We start from the raw sequence: 13,935 nt of genomic DNA on the forward strand, positions 1-13,935 counted from the left end.
CTTCGGGAAAGTAGATATTTGATGGGAGAAGTAATTTTCTCTTTGTTCCTTAGTCAGATCTGGAAAAGCCCAGAGGAAGGAAGAAAATCATTACAGACTCAGAAGAAAAGTTGGGTATAGATGACCTGAATAAACTGGGGCAAGAACCAAAACTTAGGAGTGGTCAGCGTGGGAGAAAGAGAGCAGCGGCCATTTCAGAGTCTGAGGAACCTCAGTGGTCAGAGGAAAAGAGACTAAAGGAAGATGTGCTAGAAAGTGAAGATGAGCAAAATAGCCCACCAAAGAAGGGGAGAAGAGGGCGACCTCCCAAGGCTGCTACGCAAAAGGAAGAGCCAATAGTAAAGGCTCCTAAAAGAGGTAGGAAAAAAGCCACACCAGTAAAACCTGTAGAGGAAGAAGAGGAGGAGGAAGAGGAGGAGGAGGAAGAAGAAAGGCAAAATATCGAGCAGAAGCCAAAAGGTCGGCAGTACAAGACACCAAGGAAAGCACAACAGAGGTATTCCCCCTGTTTTGATATCCGCTTTCTAACTTTCAGCCTCTTTTAATTCTAAATCTGCTGTGTAACTTTGAGATATGCTTCCCAAACAGGTCTGAATCATCTGAAATAAGTACAGCTGAATCGAACCAATCCACACCACAGAAAAGGCGAGGGAGACCACCAAAAACACCACCGTCGCAGCAGAAAAAAGGGTGAGTGTGAGGTGAATTTAATATGGGGTACATTAAATTTAGTTTTAAAATTTTGATACCTCAGATAATTCTGCCAAAATAGTTAACTTGCTGGGCAGTGCTCTTAATGTCCCTCCAGAGTTTTGCAGCAACCTTTGAACATGTATGCACTGCAAGGGCTTACGGGAAATAAGTTCAGTTTTGCTTAAATGCTGTGATGACCTGTGCTTAACGCTCCTCGATTAATACACTTGATTTGTGGTTTGCCATTTTAGAAGAGCTGGACGGTCAAAGCAAACAGCAAGTAAAGAAAATGAATCAACTGAAGAGATGGATGTATTTCAAAGTAGTTCCCCTGTTCAGGACATTCCCCAAGAAGTAACAATGGAGGAAGAGGAAGTTTCTACAGTCAGAGTAAGCAAATGTTTGTGTATTGCAGCTACCTATTAAATCTGTTCATTTCATTTCCCCCCAGTTTGAATTATTTTATTACATATAACTACAAATGTTTCAAGAGGTACAGAAACAAACAATGGCTTGCCTGCCTGTTTTAACATCATTTGATAATCACATGTCTTAAAGTTTGATCTTCAGCAAAGAGACACCTTCTGTACCTACATTTACTGTGGGAAGTGAAATGAATGGATTTTATTGTGGGGTAGGACAATCATTTACATGCCACACTACAAGAGAAGTGAGCACAGTGGGAATCTAAGTTACCTGTGCTTAATGGGATCCAATGTCTTGATCCAAATAAGCACTCATTACATGATATATTACTAGTAAGCCTCACCATCTTCCTGATTCTGCCTAGTCCCATTGAAATCAACTCTTTCATGATACCCCTCTGAAATAAATGAATGGAACAAGTTTTTTTAGGGTTGCCATATTTCAAAAAGTGAAAATCCGGACACAAATGTTGTTGAGGTTTTTTTTTTTGCAAAATCTCTCCTAAATCCCGCCCCCCCGGAAGTTCTGTTTTAGGAAATTCATGAAATTAAAACAACTCTTCTGATATGGCCTGCCATGGGTCCGGGTTTTCGAAAATTCCGTCCGGGCACCATTTGACGGGTGAATGGCAGCCCTAGGTTTTTGGCATTAAACCCATCATCTTTTCAGGGAGCAGAACATTTTCATGTAGTAATGGTTATTTTCTCCTATATCTAAATCACACTTTTAAAAGGTTATTTTAAAACGGGCACAGGCAAACTCAGCCCTCCATATATTTTGGGACTACAACTCCCATCATCCCGAACAGGACCAGTGGTCAGGGATGATGGGAATTGTATTCCAAAAAAACATCTGGAGGGCCGAGTTCACCTATGCCTGTTTTAAAAGGTACCTGGAAGTACAAACCAGGGTTGATAAGGAGCCATTGACCACCCAGCTGCAACAATTTAAGATGAATTTGGGTTGTGAGTCCCATTTCTGCTTTTGGTTCTTGATGGAGCAGGTGGTGATTCGTGTGGAAGCCTGTTTAGATACACAGATCTCTTTTCTGGATTAGAGCCTATAACTCTTCATCTGGTGTTTTTCCCTCAGGTGAGCCGGAGGACATCCAAAAGGGAAAGGCGATGAACAATCCACGTTCCCAGCCTTTGAAGTGAAGTCTTTTTGAAGAATGCTCTTATTATGCATAGTTTCAGGCTGAAGGAAGCTGTTGGTGCTCAGAGTGGGGTTGCTGAAGGAAGTTAGACCAATCTTTTGTTTCCCGCCCTTGCATTTGGAGTTCCTAGGTCACAAGCATAAGCCACACACATGTTAATATCATTAACTGTGGGTTCTTGTGAAGTGTAATGTGCACTGGCTATATAAACACATGGAGTAAAGAAACCACCTGTAAATAATCCTTTTTTTAAAAAAGAAATGTTTCTGACTTCTAAAGTGCTTGTATAGCTTTTACAGCGGCTTTAAACCTGACAGTACCAGACTGTTTGTTAGATATGTTTATTTCGAAAAAGGGAGGGTTGGGGGGGAGTTAGAATGGATATCAAGCAATATCTGTCAGTGTCTGTATTTTTATTTTTATTGGCATTTAACTGTGAACAAATTATCAGCTTGACAAATAGTGACACTTCTGACACTATTTGCTTGAAAAAGGAAATACATGATCTCTTTATCTTTATGTATCTAATCCAGTGTTTACCTTTGGCACCCATCTGTCTTCGAAGGTGCCAAATTGATTTTGAATGATGTGGGATAAAATAATACAGCCAGATGCAGATTTGTGAAAGTCGATTCATTTTATGCACCTCAGTATTGATTCCAGACTCCTGGACCTCTCGTGGCATTGAGCATTAAAAAAAAAAAAGATTTAATATGTTAATTTTTTATGTGTTAATAAATAATGTAATGAAATCCTATCCCCTTATTTTTCCTTATTGGTTTAATCTGCTGTATCAATAAAATTCTGTAACTGAATTTTTAATAGTCTAGTATGTCAATGTGTATATTTCCTCTTGAACATTATGTTCACAAAGAGCAAATTATTACATTATAATATGAAACCTGGTACCTGAACTTTAGTGAAAAAGCAGGTTTTATAACCATGTAAAAATCGGAAAGAAAATTTTATTGATGCAGTCTGTCTTTATAAAGCTGTTCTTTCTTCAGAGCCAAGTGTTTTGTATTTCACAGTGAGTTGCATGTTTATGAGAAAAATGTAATGAAATTGCAATGTAATTTTTTAAGTCTTATCTGGCTGTAGGATATGCTACCTTGCCTCATGAGAAGAACGTTCTACCAAGAGTTTATTGTACTTTCTTCTTTGTTAACCAAAATTTTTATTTTTGTGAGTGAGGTTATGGGCAGTTAGGGGGTGGGACTTAGGAGGGCCGTGTTTTCATTTGAATGATCAGCTGCAGAATATTCCAGTCAGGGTATTCAAAATCTGTATGAAGCTTCACTTTATGTCCTACCTTAAAGTGATTGAACTTTGTTTCTGGAGTAAAATTACAAAAAAGTAAAAGAAAAGAAAAGAACAACTAGGGGAAAACTCCTTAAGGCATTGTCCTGTATTCAGTTTTACAAACTGTCTTTGAACCAAAATGTATAGGTTACTATTTATGCTTAGCCAAGCACACTTTATAGTTTTAACATGCTGTTTTCCTCCTGCTTACTAGCAGTAAATGTAAAAGAATCTAATTTTAACTTATTAATATTTTATCTCATGGAATAATGGGACATTGTCATAAAATTAACAAAAGGCATCCTTTTAAGTTATAATTCCAAGGAAGTTTATGCTGGGGAAGGGATGTGAGACATCATGGTAGTTAGCAAACATGTTTGCAAGTATATTTTTCAGAGGCGATTCAACTTTTTTCTAAGCTTTTTTTTATTATATAATTTGTATTGATTTGTATTATTATTCAGCAGCAGCAATAGACAAAGCCAGACAGTTTGTGTTGATCAAGCTGTTCTGATTAAGTGCTTTTTGTAGTGGCTCTTTTAGCTAGTAATTACTGTTCTTCAGCTGTCCTATATTTTTATGCCCGTAGTTCTGGGTAAACAGCTGTCTGAAAACATTAGCTGAAGGTAGCTCAGATGACTTCACTTAGAAACTTCCCTAGCACAAAGTAACCTCAGTGGTTCACAAAGTTTAGCAGTGCAAATGAGAGTTTTTATATCCTAGGGGGGTGGGAAAAGGAAGTTAGCACCGCATTTTCTTCACTGACAATATTGCACTGACAACATTTACGGAGTATATATCTTAAGACCATTTTATACAAAGTATGGAACAGATATTGAAACTACTTGCAGACTGTTGAAGATTTATTTGCATGAACATAGTTTGGTCATATTTCCATTAATATTGCTGCACATCAGTTAATCATAAAATGCCAATGTTTAAATTTAATCTATAGTTTTGCAGTTTAAATGTTCATTTCTTGCATTTTAATGTGTAATTGGGAAAACAGGTGCAGATGACAATGTTTATAAACCTTTTAGGTTTTATCCTCCTCATACACGTATAATGAATACCTTATGTACTAACACTTTGAGATCTGCATACAGTAGCTGCAGTAAAATAATGTATAAAGAGACTATACGCTAAGATTCAGTTAGCGTGCTCTTCAATTATGTTCAGTTTATAGTATGTACTGTATAACATTAAACAGTCAAATTGAACTCCCTGTTACAAGTTCAAGTATGAAATTATTATGCTTACAGTAAGTTATATTGCAACAGTCTGCAGCCAGTCATACTAATCCATTTTAAAGATACCATTTTCTTGCTGCAGTGCAACTGGAAACAGTGATTTCTTGCTCTCTCTGTACTTTTTTTTTTTAAAAAAAGGCAAAACTCTTCAAACAACTTCCAAAGGTTTTACCTAATACTTTTCTCTGCATCAGTTCCCAAAAATGCAGTTTTGCTAGATATGTTTAGATTACAATTGCAATCTCTGTTACGGGGGCGGGCAGGGGGCAGGGGGATGAACACACACATTTTTCCATCAGTTCTAGGCTTGTTATTAAATAGTGAATTTCTCACCCATTTTGCCTTGCGGTTTCCAGAGGGCTGTTCAGGGACTAGTCTGGGTTGACATCACAATGCCTTGCAAATCCCAGCTGACTATTGCTCCTGATCTTGCAAATTTAGAGTATTGTTCTTGACCTGAGGGGAGAGAGACAGTTGAAAGTGCAACAGAGGATAACAGCGGCCAGAGGACCCAATAATAGTAACATGGCAAGGGGTACCAGAAAAGAGGTGAACTCATCTCAAGCATAGCTGTCAACGTTTCTCTTTTTTAAAGGGAAATTCCCTTATTCCAAATAGGATTCCTCACAAGAAAAGGGAAAGGTTGACAGCTATGATCTCAAGGCAAACACAACCCCTCTCTATTAGATCTCTTTGTCACGGCCATCCGAAGTCTGAGAGATTACTACCATTTTAGTCACCAGAACTGCCTGCTGTCAGTACAGAGGTCAGTGCATATTAAACCAGGAAGGTGCAGTGGTAAGGACCCATTAGACTGTATGCATAAGGATACAACCATTCTTTGTGGTTTTTTGGAGGCGGCCACACTGAGTTAAGGTTGTCTTTTCCCTAATGTGGCTTTACAGTGGTACCTCTTGTTATGAACTTAATTCGTTCCGGAGGTCCGTTCTTAACCTGAAACCGTTCTTAACCTGAGGTACCACTTTAGCTAATGGAGCCTCCCACTGCTGCACGATTTCTGTTCTCATCCTGAGGTAAAGTTCTTAACCCAAGGTACTACTTCCAGGTTAGCGGAGTCTGTAACCCGAAGTGTTTGTAACCCGAGGTACCATTGAATTTCTTAAGATGTAGGCTCTCACTGAGCAATATATTCTGAAGAAGACGTTATTGTTCTTGGGCATACGGGAATTAGAATTTCTGAACCAGCAGATACAGGAGACTTAATTCTGATTTATTGAGATATGTGGGCTACCTGGTCGGCAGTTTGTTTAAATTTACCCTGTGCAGTTAATAACTCTTGGCTGAGTGTCTCTTACTTGTTCCCATTTTGAGTGTCCTTGGTTCCCCTAGAAGATACTAGATCAAACCATCACAATTTGTGCCTTGCTTGACAACTCTGGGATGACTGGATATTTCCTTCACTGCTACAAGAAAACATGTTGGCTTCATTTATCTTCGTGTCTGTGGCAGAACACCATGCATTGTGGGAATGCTTACCAGTGCAGCCTTCCAGCAGAAATTATTAGAAAATAATTTAATTAGCCTTCGAAAATTCAAAGGTATGCCTGCATGTTGCCAGTTGGGAAATTGTGGCTCTGCCACCCTGTCTAATTAAATACTACATTTAAAGTTTTAAACCGGTTCTTGGCATCAAGTCTGGCTCTATTAGATAAATACCTTCCCCGAACCACCTTAATTATGGTCAAAATTTATAATAAATAATTGCTGGAATTGCTTGAACCATAAGCTAGTTGGCTATATACTGCCTTGGCATTTTCCTATCAATGGCAGTGATTTGTCTGAATGTTTGCTGGTTGTAATATAGCAGTATTCTCAAAGCTCTGCTTTGCTAGTCCCACTCAGATCAGTGGGATTCAAGAGTATTCCATCATCTTCTGACTACTGCCTCATTTCTTCCCTGTTGATTTTCGCTCCCTCTGTCCTGGAAAAATCATGAATAAAGAGTCAACCTTCGCAGAAGCAAAGTAGTTTCAATAAAGCATTAAGAACTCATTGTTGAGAAATTTACATTTATTAATAAATACCGTTTTGAATATGATGGGAAATAATATTTCATTCTGCAGGAGGAGTATGCTACTGTAATTACATGTGTATTGCTTGTATGTGTCGGGTTCAGCATTGTAAGGTTACACACTGCTTAAATTATGAATCCTGAAATACTTTTTGATGTTGGAATTAATATCCTTGCGAATACTACATGTACGGTTTGAAGAATAGTCACACAAGCCTGATCACTGACATTGGATGTTAACGGAAATAACTATCACTGTATCCTGGCAATGGCTTAAATAGAAATTGGTGAGAAAAATAGCTCCATTGACGGAGCTATTTATCAGGAGCTGCCCTCTGTATCCTCCACCCAAACAAGCAGGGGCACTGTTGGGGTCCCAAGGACACATTCCAACCAGGGAAAAACTTTTGAGTTTGAAGAAGAGCTAGAGAGGAGTATGTCCTGGGGAAGATCCCTCAGGGTGAACAAGGGAGACTTGGAAGGATACCTTTGAGACCTGGGTCTGAGGTTTTCCACAGCTGGCTGGTCCTGGGGACTCATGCCCACGGCTTTTCAGCAGCAAGGAGGGGGAACCTGTGGCCCTCCAGATGTTGCTGGAACAAAGCTCCTTTTCCTGCAGGGATGATGGAGGAAGGCCAACAACCTCAGAAAGACCCCAGGTTTCCCTGTGTGGCGGCCTAGCATCCTGACAATTTGGGTTAGTTGCTAAAGAAGGTGGTGTGTTTTTTGTACTTTCCAGCGACTGAAGTGGACTGACTTTTAAAAGGGTGGAGTCGTGGTTGGCATTCATTTTAGTCATTTTAAAATCAAATGCATAATACTCATTTTAAATGGTAAGCTGGTTGCTTTCCAGCTGCTCAGACCATTTTATAGCCTTTTGTGTTCTTTAATTCTACGTTCAACGCTGTCCTTCAGTAAGCTCTTGGAAAAGAAAAGCGGGGGTTTTTTTGCCCACACAATATATAATGGGGGAGATGACAACAAATAGAGAAGCAATCTGGTAATTGAGTGATGTCTTCTTTGTGTACTGTGGGATACTTCATTATAATGAGCTTGCACTACATGACAAAGCATAGTAAGAGCTTGAACGCACTTCATTAAGGTGCTGCCAAACAGCTTTCAGTCAGACAAGATATGCTCATTTGTTCAAAACAGTTGCTTATATATTTCATGATCATACTAGCCTTTATAAACCTAATGCTTCCCAGCTGCATTATCAGCCCCGGACAACTGTTTGGAACTGATGGGCCTTGGGAGTCCAAAACATCTAGAGGGCACCAGGTTGGCAAAGGCTGACTTATACAGAATTTTTTTAATGTGTATATAGACCTTCATACACCTTTCAGCCATGTATGAAGATTTAACAGAACTTGTAAGGTAAAGGTAAAGGGACCCCTGACCATTAGGTCCAGTCGTGACCGACTCTGGGGTTGCGGCGCTCATCTCGCTTTATTGGCTGAGGGAGCCGGCGTACAGCTTCCGGGTCATGTGGCCAGCATGACTAAGCTGCTTCTGGCGAACCAGAGCAGCGCACGGAAACGCCATTAACCTTCCCGCTGGAGCGGTACCTATTTATCTACTTGCACTTTGACGTGCTTTCGAACTGCTAGGTGGGCAGGAGCTGGGACTGAACAACGGGCGCTCACCCCCTCCCCGTCACGGGGATTCGAACTGCCGACCTTCTGATCGGCAAGTCCTAGGCTCTGTGGTTTAACCCACAGCGCCACCCGCGTCCCAGAACTTGTAAATTGTTTCTATTACTGTTATCTAGGACATCAGAGATAATGCAGGTTGTAGTCCAACAACTCAAGAACCTTGTTACAGATAGGTAGCCGTGTTGGTCTGCCATAGTCAAAATAAAAAAATTCCTTCCAGTAGCACCTTAAAGACCAACTAAGTTAGTTCTTGGTATGAGCTTTCGTGTGCATGCACACTTCTTGTGTGTATCTTATTTTGTCAAGAACCTTGTGTGAGCCTTGGAAATTATTTGGGATCAGAGCCAAGTTATTTGACAAGACACTTAAGTGGGAGGATGAATGCAAGATTGCCTCTCCAAAGGTGTGGGGGTGGGGATCGCTGTAAAGTATAAGTGTTTTTACTTCTCTAGAGCCATGGTGGGGATCCCCAGTGCCCTTCAGGTCTCTATCTAGTCCTCTGGCCAGTGCCCAAGCCATGTCTGCTCTCCAGACCACACCATTACTGGTCCTGTTCCATCTGCCTCAGTGCTTTTGCCTTGTTGGAGCGTGTCATTCAGCTGTGATTTTGCTTCTTGCTTGCCAGGATATTTGTGTACGTAAAGAAACCTTGACTTTCATATGGCTGGAATGTAGGCTACTGGACCAAAGCTATGAGTCACTTTCCTTGCCCTGCCCACTTTTGACTCTGTCCCCACCCATGACTGATGTGTGGCCTCTGGAAGGTTGGCGACAAGGGATTCTTAGACTGAAATAGGTTTCCCCTCCTCTGCTCTACAGGCAATTTACTTTCAGCCTTGGAAAGAGGAATGGCTTCTCTCCCTAAGCTGTGGTACAGATGTGCATTAATCTGGGTTTCTGTGCAAAGGTAAGGGCAGTCATATGTCTTGATGTAATAATATTTTGGTGTTCAGTCTAGACAGGTTCAGTGGTTATTCTAGGCCTTGAGCTAAATAGCCATATTCTTTTGAAGCACAACTTGTCAGAAGTAAAATACTGTGAAACATAGTTCTGGTCAGTAGCTGTTACAGCTGATGGAAAATTGCAGGGTTGTGGGGATGCAAAACCGTTACAGATAAAGGTGAAATGCACCCTCTAGCTGAAGGTTTGCCTATTTATTTTATTTATGTGTGTGGTCTGTCTGCCAAAGGCGTACAGGGTGGCTAACAATTTAAAATACTACAGCAAGCAAAAGGTACAAAATACAGAACTGAGTTCTCTCAAGCCAACTTCCGGGTCTGATGATGGCACAAGCTCCCTAATCTGGACTTCTCTTGGAGTAGCCCCAGGGAAGGTAGGAGTGTGGCTGCCCTAACAATTTGTTTAGTATTTAATATCGAGTTTAATATTTAGCCCTTAAATGAAATATATTAACCCTGTCTATTCCATATGGAGAGGCAAAAAGAAATACCACTTCACACAACACGTAGTTAACCTATGGCATTTGCTCCTACAAGAGCCAGCAATGGTCACCAACTTGGATAGCTTTAAAACCTACCAAGTAATGGAGGAGAGAGCTATCAATGGCTACGAACTTTGGTGGTTCTGTTCTACTTCCACTGTTGGAGGCAATATGCTTCTCTGTAGCAGTTGCTGGAAACAGCGTGAGGGGAAAGTTCCCTTGTGGGCTACCCACAGGCATTTGGTTAGCTGCTGTGAGAAAAGGATGCTGGAATAGATTGACCATTGGCCTGATCCAGCACAGTGGCGTAGCATGAATTGCCAGTGCCCAGGACCACACACAATGGGAGGGAGGAAAAGGATGGAGTATAACGCCATCCACCACCCAGGAGATTGCAGCTGCAGAGATAAGGAAAGAGTTGTTCTGTTGTCTGGAGAGGTCACTTCCTGGTTCGCATGGAGAAGCAGTTTTCAACAGAGCCCAGTGATGGAAGCATGCAGATGTATTCAGGCAGTACTGGGTGTTGAAATTTTGCATGCTTAACAATTTTGTGCCTGGGGCAACCGCCTCACCCCACATTACACCACTGAGGCAAAAGGCTCTGCTTAGGTTCTTACATATTTGTTGTGTCTTGAGAATGATGTGCTAGGTAGTATATAAATGTTTTAATAAATAATAAACTCAGGGCAACATATATAGAATTTCCCCATTGTGTACTTAGTTAGCAACTCTGAGGCAGCTTACAGCTGAGAGAAAGTGATTTGCCCAAAGCCTCTATGAGGCTCATGACTAAGAAAGTATTTCAACCTGACAATTCCACAGTCGGTCCCAGCACTCAAAGACACAGCATCATAAATCAATCAGTGAATGTGTTGTATGACCTTAACGTTTTAAACATGAGTAATATGAATGGCTAAGGCTAGTGAGCATAAATACACACTGTGAAGTACAGCTTTCCCCCTCTTCATTGAAACAAATTGGATTCATGAGTGATTTCAATTAGGACTACAGCAATAAGATGCTTAAGTTGCTGGTCTTAATAGGCAGATGATAAATACTTCGCGTCAATGCACCTTATTAGCTAGTTAAATCTAATTAAAACAATCATCTCTTGTTTTCCATTCCTCACATCTGCTTTCCAGAGGTACAAACATAAAAAGCTGTAGGTTGTTTAATTCACTTTTAGTGTAATTTCTACCTCCAGAATGAAACACACTTTTCACATATATATATTTTACTTCAGAAAAGACATTTTAGCTGCAATGTCTTTATCCTTGAAGCTAAAGCCAATATATTTATCCTTGAAGCTAAAGCCTTTTTTTGTAGTATCGGCTCAGGTTTTCTGTTACTTGTGGGTTGTGTCACAACTGCAAACAAGTATTTTTTTACTGTGTCCTGATGCTTGTCTGGGATTTTAATACACCCATTCCCCATTGGAAAGTGACATTTATATTTATTTGTTGTTAATCGGCAAAGAATAGATATTGGTATTCATGGGAGAGTCACTCCTCATTAATGCAATGTGCTTCTCTTCAAGCTTTGGAGAAACTATTTGTAATGGAAATTAGCTAGAGCCACTACAGAAAACAGGAATAATATTCTAATTAGTTTTCCTAGAATTAGGTAACATACTGCAAGTGACATTACATTAAAAGAAATATCAGGCCATTTTTAAAAATCTTGTAAGATGAGCGGGTGGTAGATCTGAATTCTGTGGTTTTATGGTTTGCATAGCTGATGACAGCTCTTGCTCCTAAAGATCCACACCTACCAAATGCCCTGAGAATGAGGCAGAGAGAGTAAAATGAAAGCCTCTTCTGCCGTGGAATAAAACTTTCAAGAAACTGGAGGGCAGACTTCGGCACAGCATTAACTGGGACAGGGACAAAATCTGCTGCTGCTGTTTAGAAGATCTGGGTGTGGTGAGCATTTTCTAAAGCACAGCTTTCTACTAGTGCTGCTAAAACAATTACTAATGGTAACGGCAGCAATCAATAACTTGGGTGTGTGTGGGAAGTCTTGGAGGGGTGGCTTGCAAATAAATGGTTTGATTGACTCATCCACAATCCCTGTTGTGCCGAGATAAGGTACACGTGCATCCACAGCCTGTTGAGTGGACAGCATCTGTTACTGCTAATTTCCCTGAAAACTTACTCATTAATTATCATGTGAACTTTAAGGACACATAAAGCAATTAAAATCAAGGTTGCTCTAAGTTGGGTAGTCAACCTTTTTATACGTACCGCCCACTAATGCATCGTTCTTGATGGTAAAATTTCCTTACTGCCCACCAGTGCTCGATGGAAGGAGGATTCAGCTTGTGCCATAGAACCCCCTACCGCCCACCTAGAATCCTAAAATCCCCACTAGTGGGTAGTAGGGACCAGGTTGACAACCCCTGTGGCTTGATTCATTGACGTGTACAACTTGGGGGGGAAAGGACCTATGCACTTTAGAGGGCTAATGGTCCAGTCAACTTCTGCCTTGACCTAGGGGAGGTGAACTTCTAATTAGGCCTCCCAGTCCTCTCCATTGGACCTGTGAGACCATTATGCCCAGCCACTTCCTCCTGCTTACCTGGTAGATGATGTCAGGTGTGGAGCCCGCCAAACTGGCTGTGATGAAAGGGGGTTCCAACCCCTAGCCTAGTAGTATTCTAGCTCACTGCCATGGAGCAGCTGTGAATCCTGAAATGGAAAAGTTGGGGTGAAGATCATTTCCTCATGATATAATGAGCAGACATACAACCAAATGAACCGACAGAAGGGCAAGTGGGAGCCTTCTGACTTAACTCATGGCAGAATTAGTGTAGCTGGCAGCTGCTGTACTGTAATGGACATACTCATTATCTTCACTTGAGAGAAAAGTATCTTCAGTTGTTTGCTTATGTACACGGAATGTTGTTTCCCAAGAGACCTGAATATCTTGTGTTTCTTTACTGGTGGTTCATGGCTACTGAACTGCGATGGAGAAACAGTTGGGAGCTGCGATGTAGCCAGCAAAAGATAAACAAGTTTGTGTTCTTTACAGCTGGCTGAAACACGGATTCTGGTGAAGAGTCAAATGACTGCTGTTTGCTTTTTTTGAGGAAACTGTTTTTCATATTCGTACTATCTATTCAGGAGCTTGCTGTTCCTCATGCTCAATGTGGATATTTTGTAATTAGACATCACAAAAATTCTACATGTCTCCAGAACGCCCTCCTCACAAGATGGCAGGCCCTGAAGCAGCTGCCCTAGGCACTTCCTACCAGCTGGGAAGGACCAAGCTGCATATTAAGACTTCTCTTTAGATAAATTTTAAAATTGACCTATCCTGTTCCACAACACTTCCCTAATCTATAAAACTACCAAATGGGCTTTGAGGAGAAGCCGAAATAGCTTCTGCGTCAAACTATTCTGCTCATTTCGTGATACATGCTTTATTCATGCATCTACATATATAAATATATTTCATGAATTTTTTTCATTACTGCTCATAAGTACAGCAGCTTGCTTCAGCTTATGCCAGAAGCTGAAAAATGGGAGGAGGAGAATAGCATTTTCTCATGCGAGACAGTACAATCCTATGTATGTTTACTCAGAAGCAAGTCCCACTGGTTTCAATGGAAGTGGAGCTCACTGTTGGAAATCTCAGGATGCAACACAACACTGCAGTGTAGGCTGATGTGTTTGCCTGAGAAAGGATAGATAGAGAGAAGAACCTCCAAGCTTCCTAGACTGTCCTCCTCCTGCTGACCTGTTGATCTTCCCTCAGTGTTAGACTGATAATTTTAGGGTTGCTGACCTCACTTCCTACTTACTTCTCCCGCTCTTCTGTACTTCCTTTATTAGAGCAGACATAGTCTGGGCTCTTTGAGATGCAGAAGCAAGTATAGCTCATCGTATCTCCACATTAGCTACATAGAACTAGGATCTTTCCTAGGAAGCATTTATTTCCAATAATAAATATTAGCTTTTTAATTTCCTTCAACCCAGAGA

At 40.8% G+C, this 13,935-nt stretch overlaps 1 protein-coding gene and 1 long non-coding RNA gene across 3 annotated transcripts in view; one reads left to right on the forward strand and one right to left on the reverse strand.

Annotated features, from left to right (window-relative positions):
- The window catches only part of PDS5B (PDS5 cohesin associated factor B), a 79,953-nt gene extending 75,151 nt beyond the window's left edge, over positions 1-4,802 (forward strand). The window contains exons 32-35 of the mRNA XM_081004037.1: positions 54-496; positions 589-690; positions 945-1,083; positions 2,212-4,802. Coding sequence (XP_080860163.1) covers positions 54-496; positions 589-690; positions 945-1,083; positions 2,212-2,247 — 720 coding nt within the window. The 3' untranslated portion in view covers positions 2,248-4,802. The remainder of the gene's footprint in view (positions 1-53; positions 497-588; positions 691-944; positions 1,084-2,211) is intronic.
- A 358-nt stretch (positions 4,803-5,160) lies between these two features.
- On the reverse strand, positions 5,161-13,682 carry LOC308476574. 2 transcript variants are annotated; one of them, XR_013985970.1, is made up of 3 exons: positions 13,577-13,682; positions 12,533-12,642; positions 5,161-5,283 (listed from the first exon to the last, which is right to left on the reverse strand). It is a non-coding gene; the product is annotated as an uncharacterized lncRNA (long non-coding RNA). The 2 variants fall into 2 exon arrangements; XR_013985971.1 differs by having other exon boundaries at positions 13,535-13,681.
- Between the last annotated feature and the right edge of the window lie 253 nt (positions 13,683-13,935).

This window comes from Podarcis pityusensis (assembly GCF_964106645.2).
Source record: "Podarcis pityusensis genome assembly, chromosome: 4".
NCBI lineage: Eukaryota > Metazoa > Chordata > Lepidosauria > Squamata > Lacertidae > Podarcis > Podarcis pityusensis.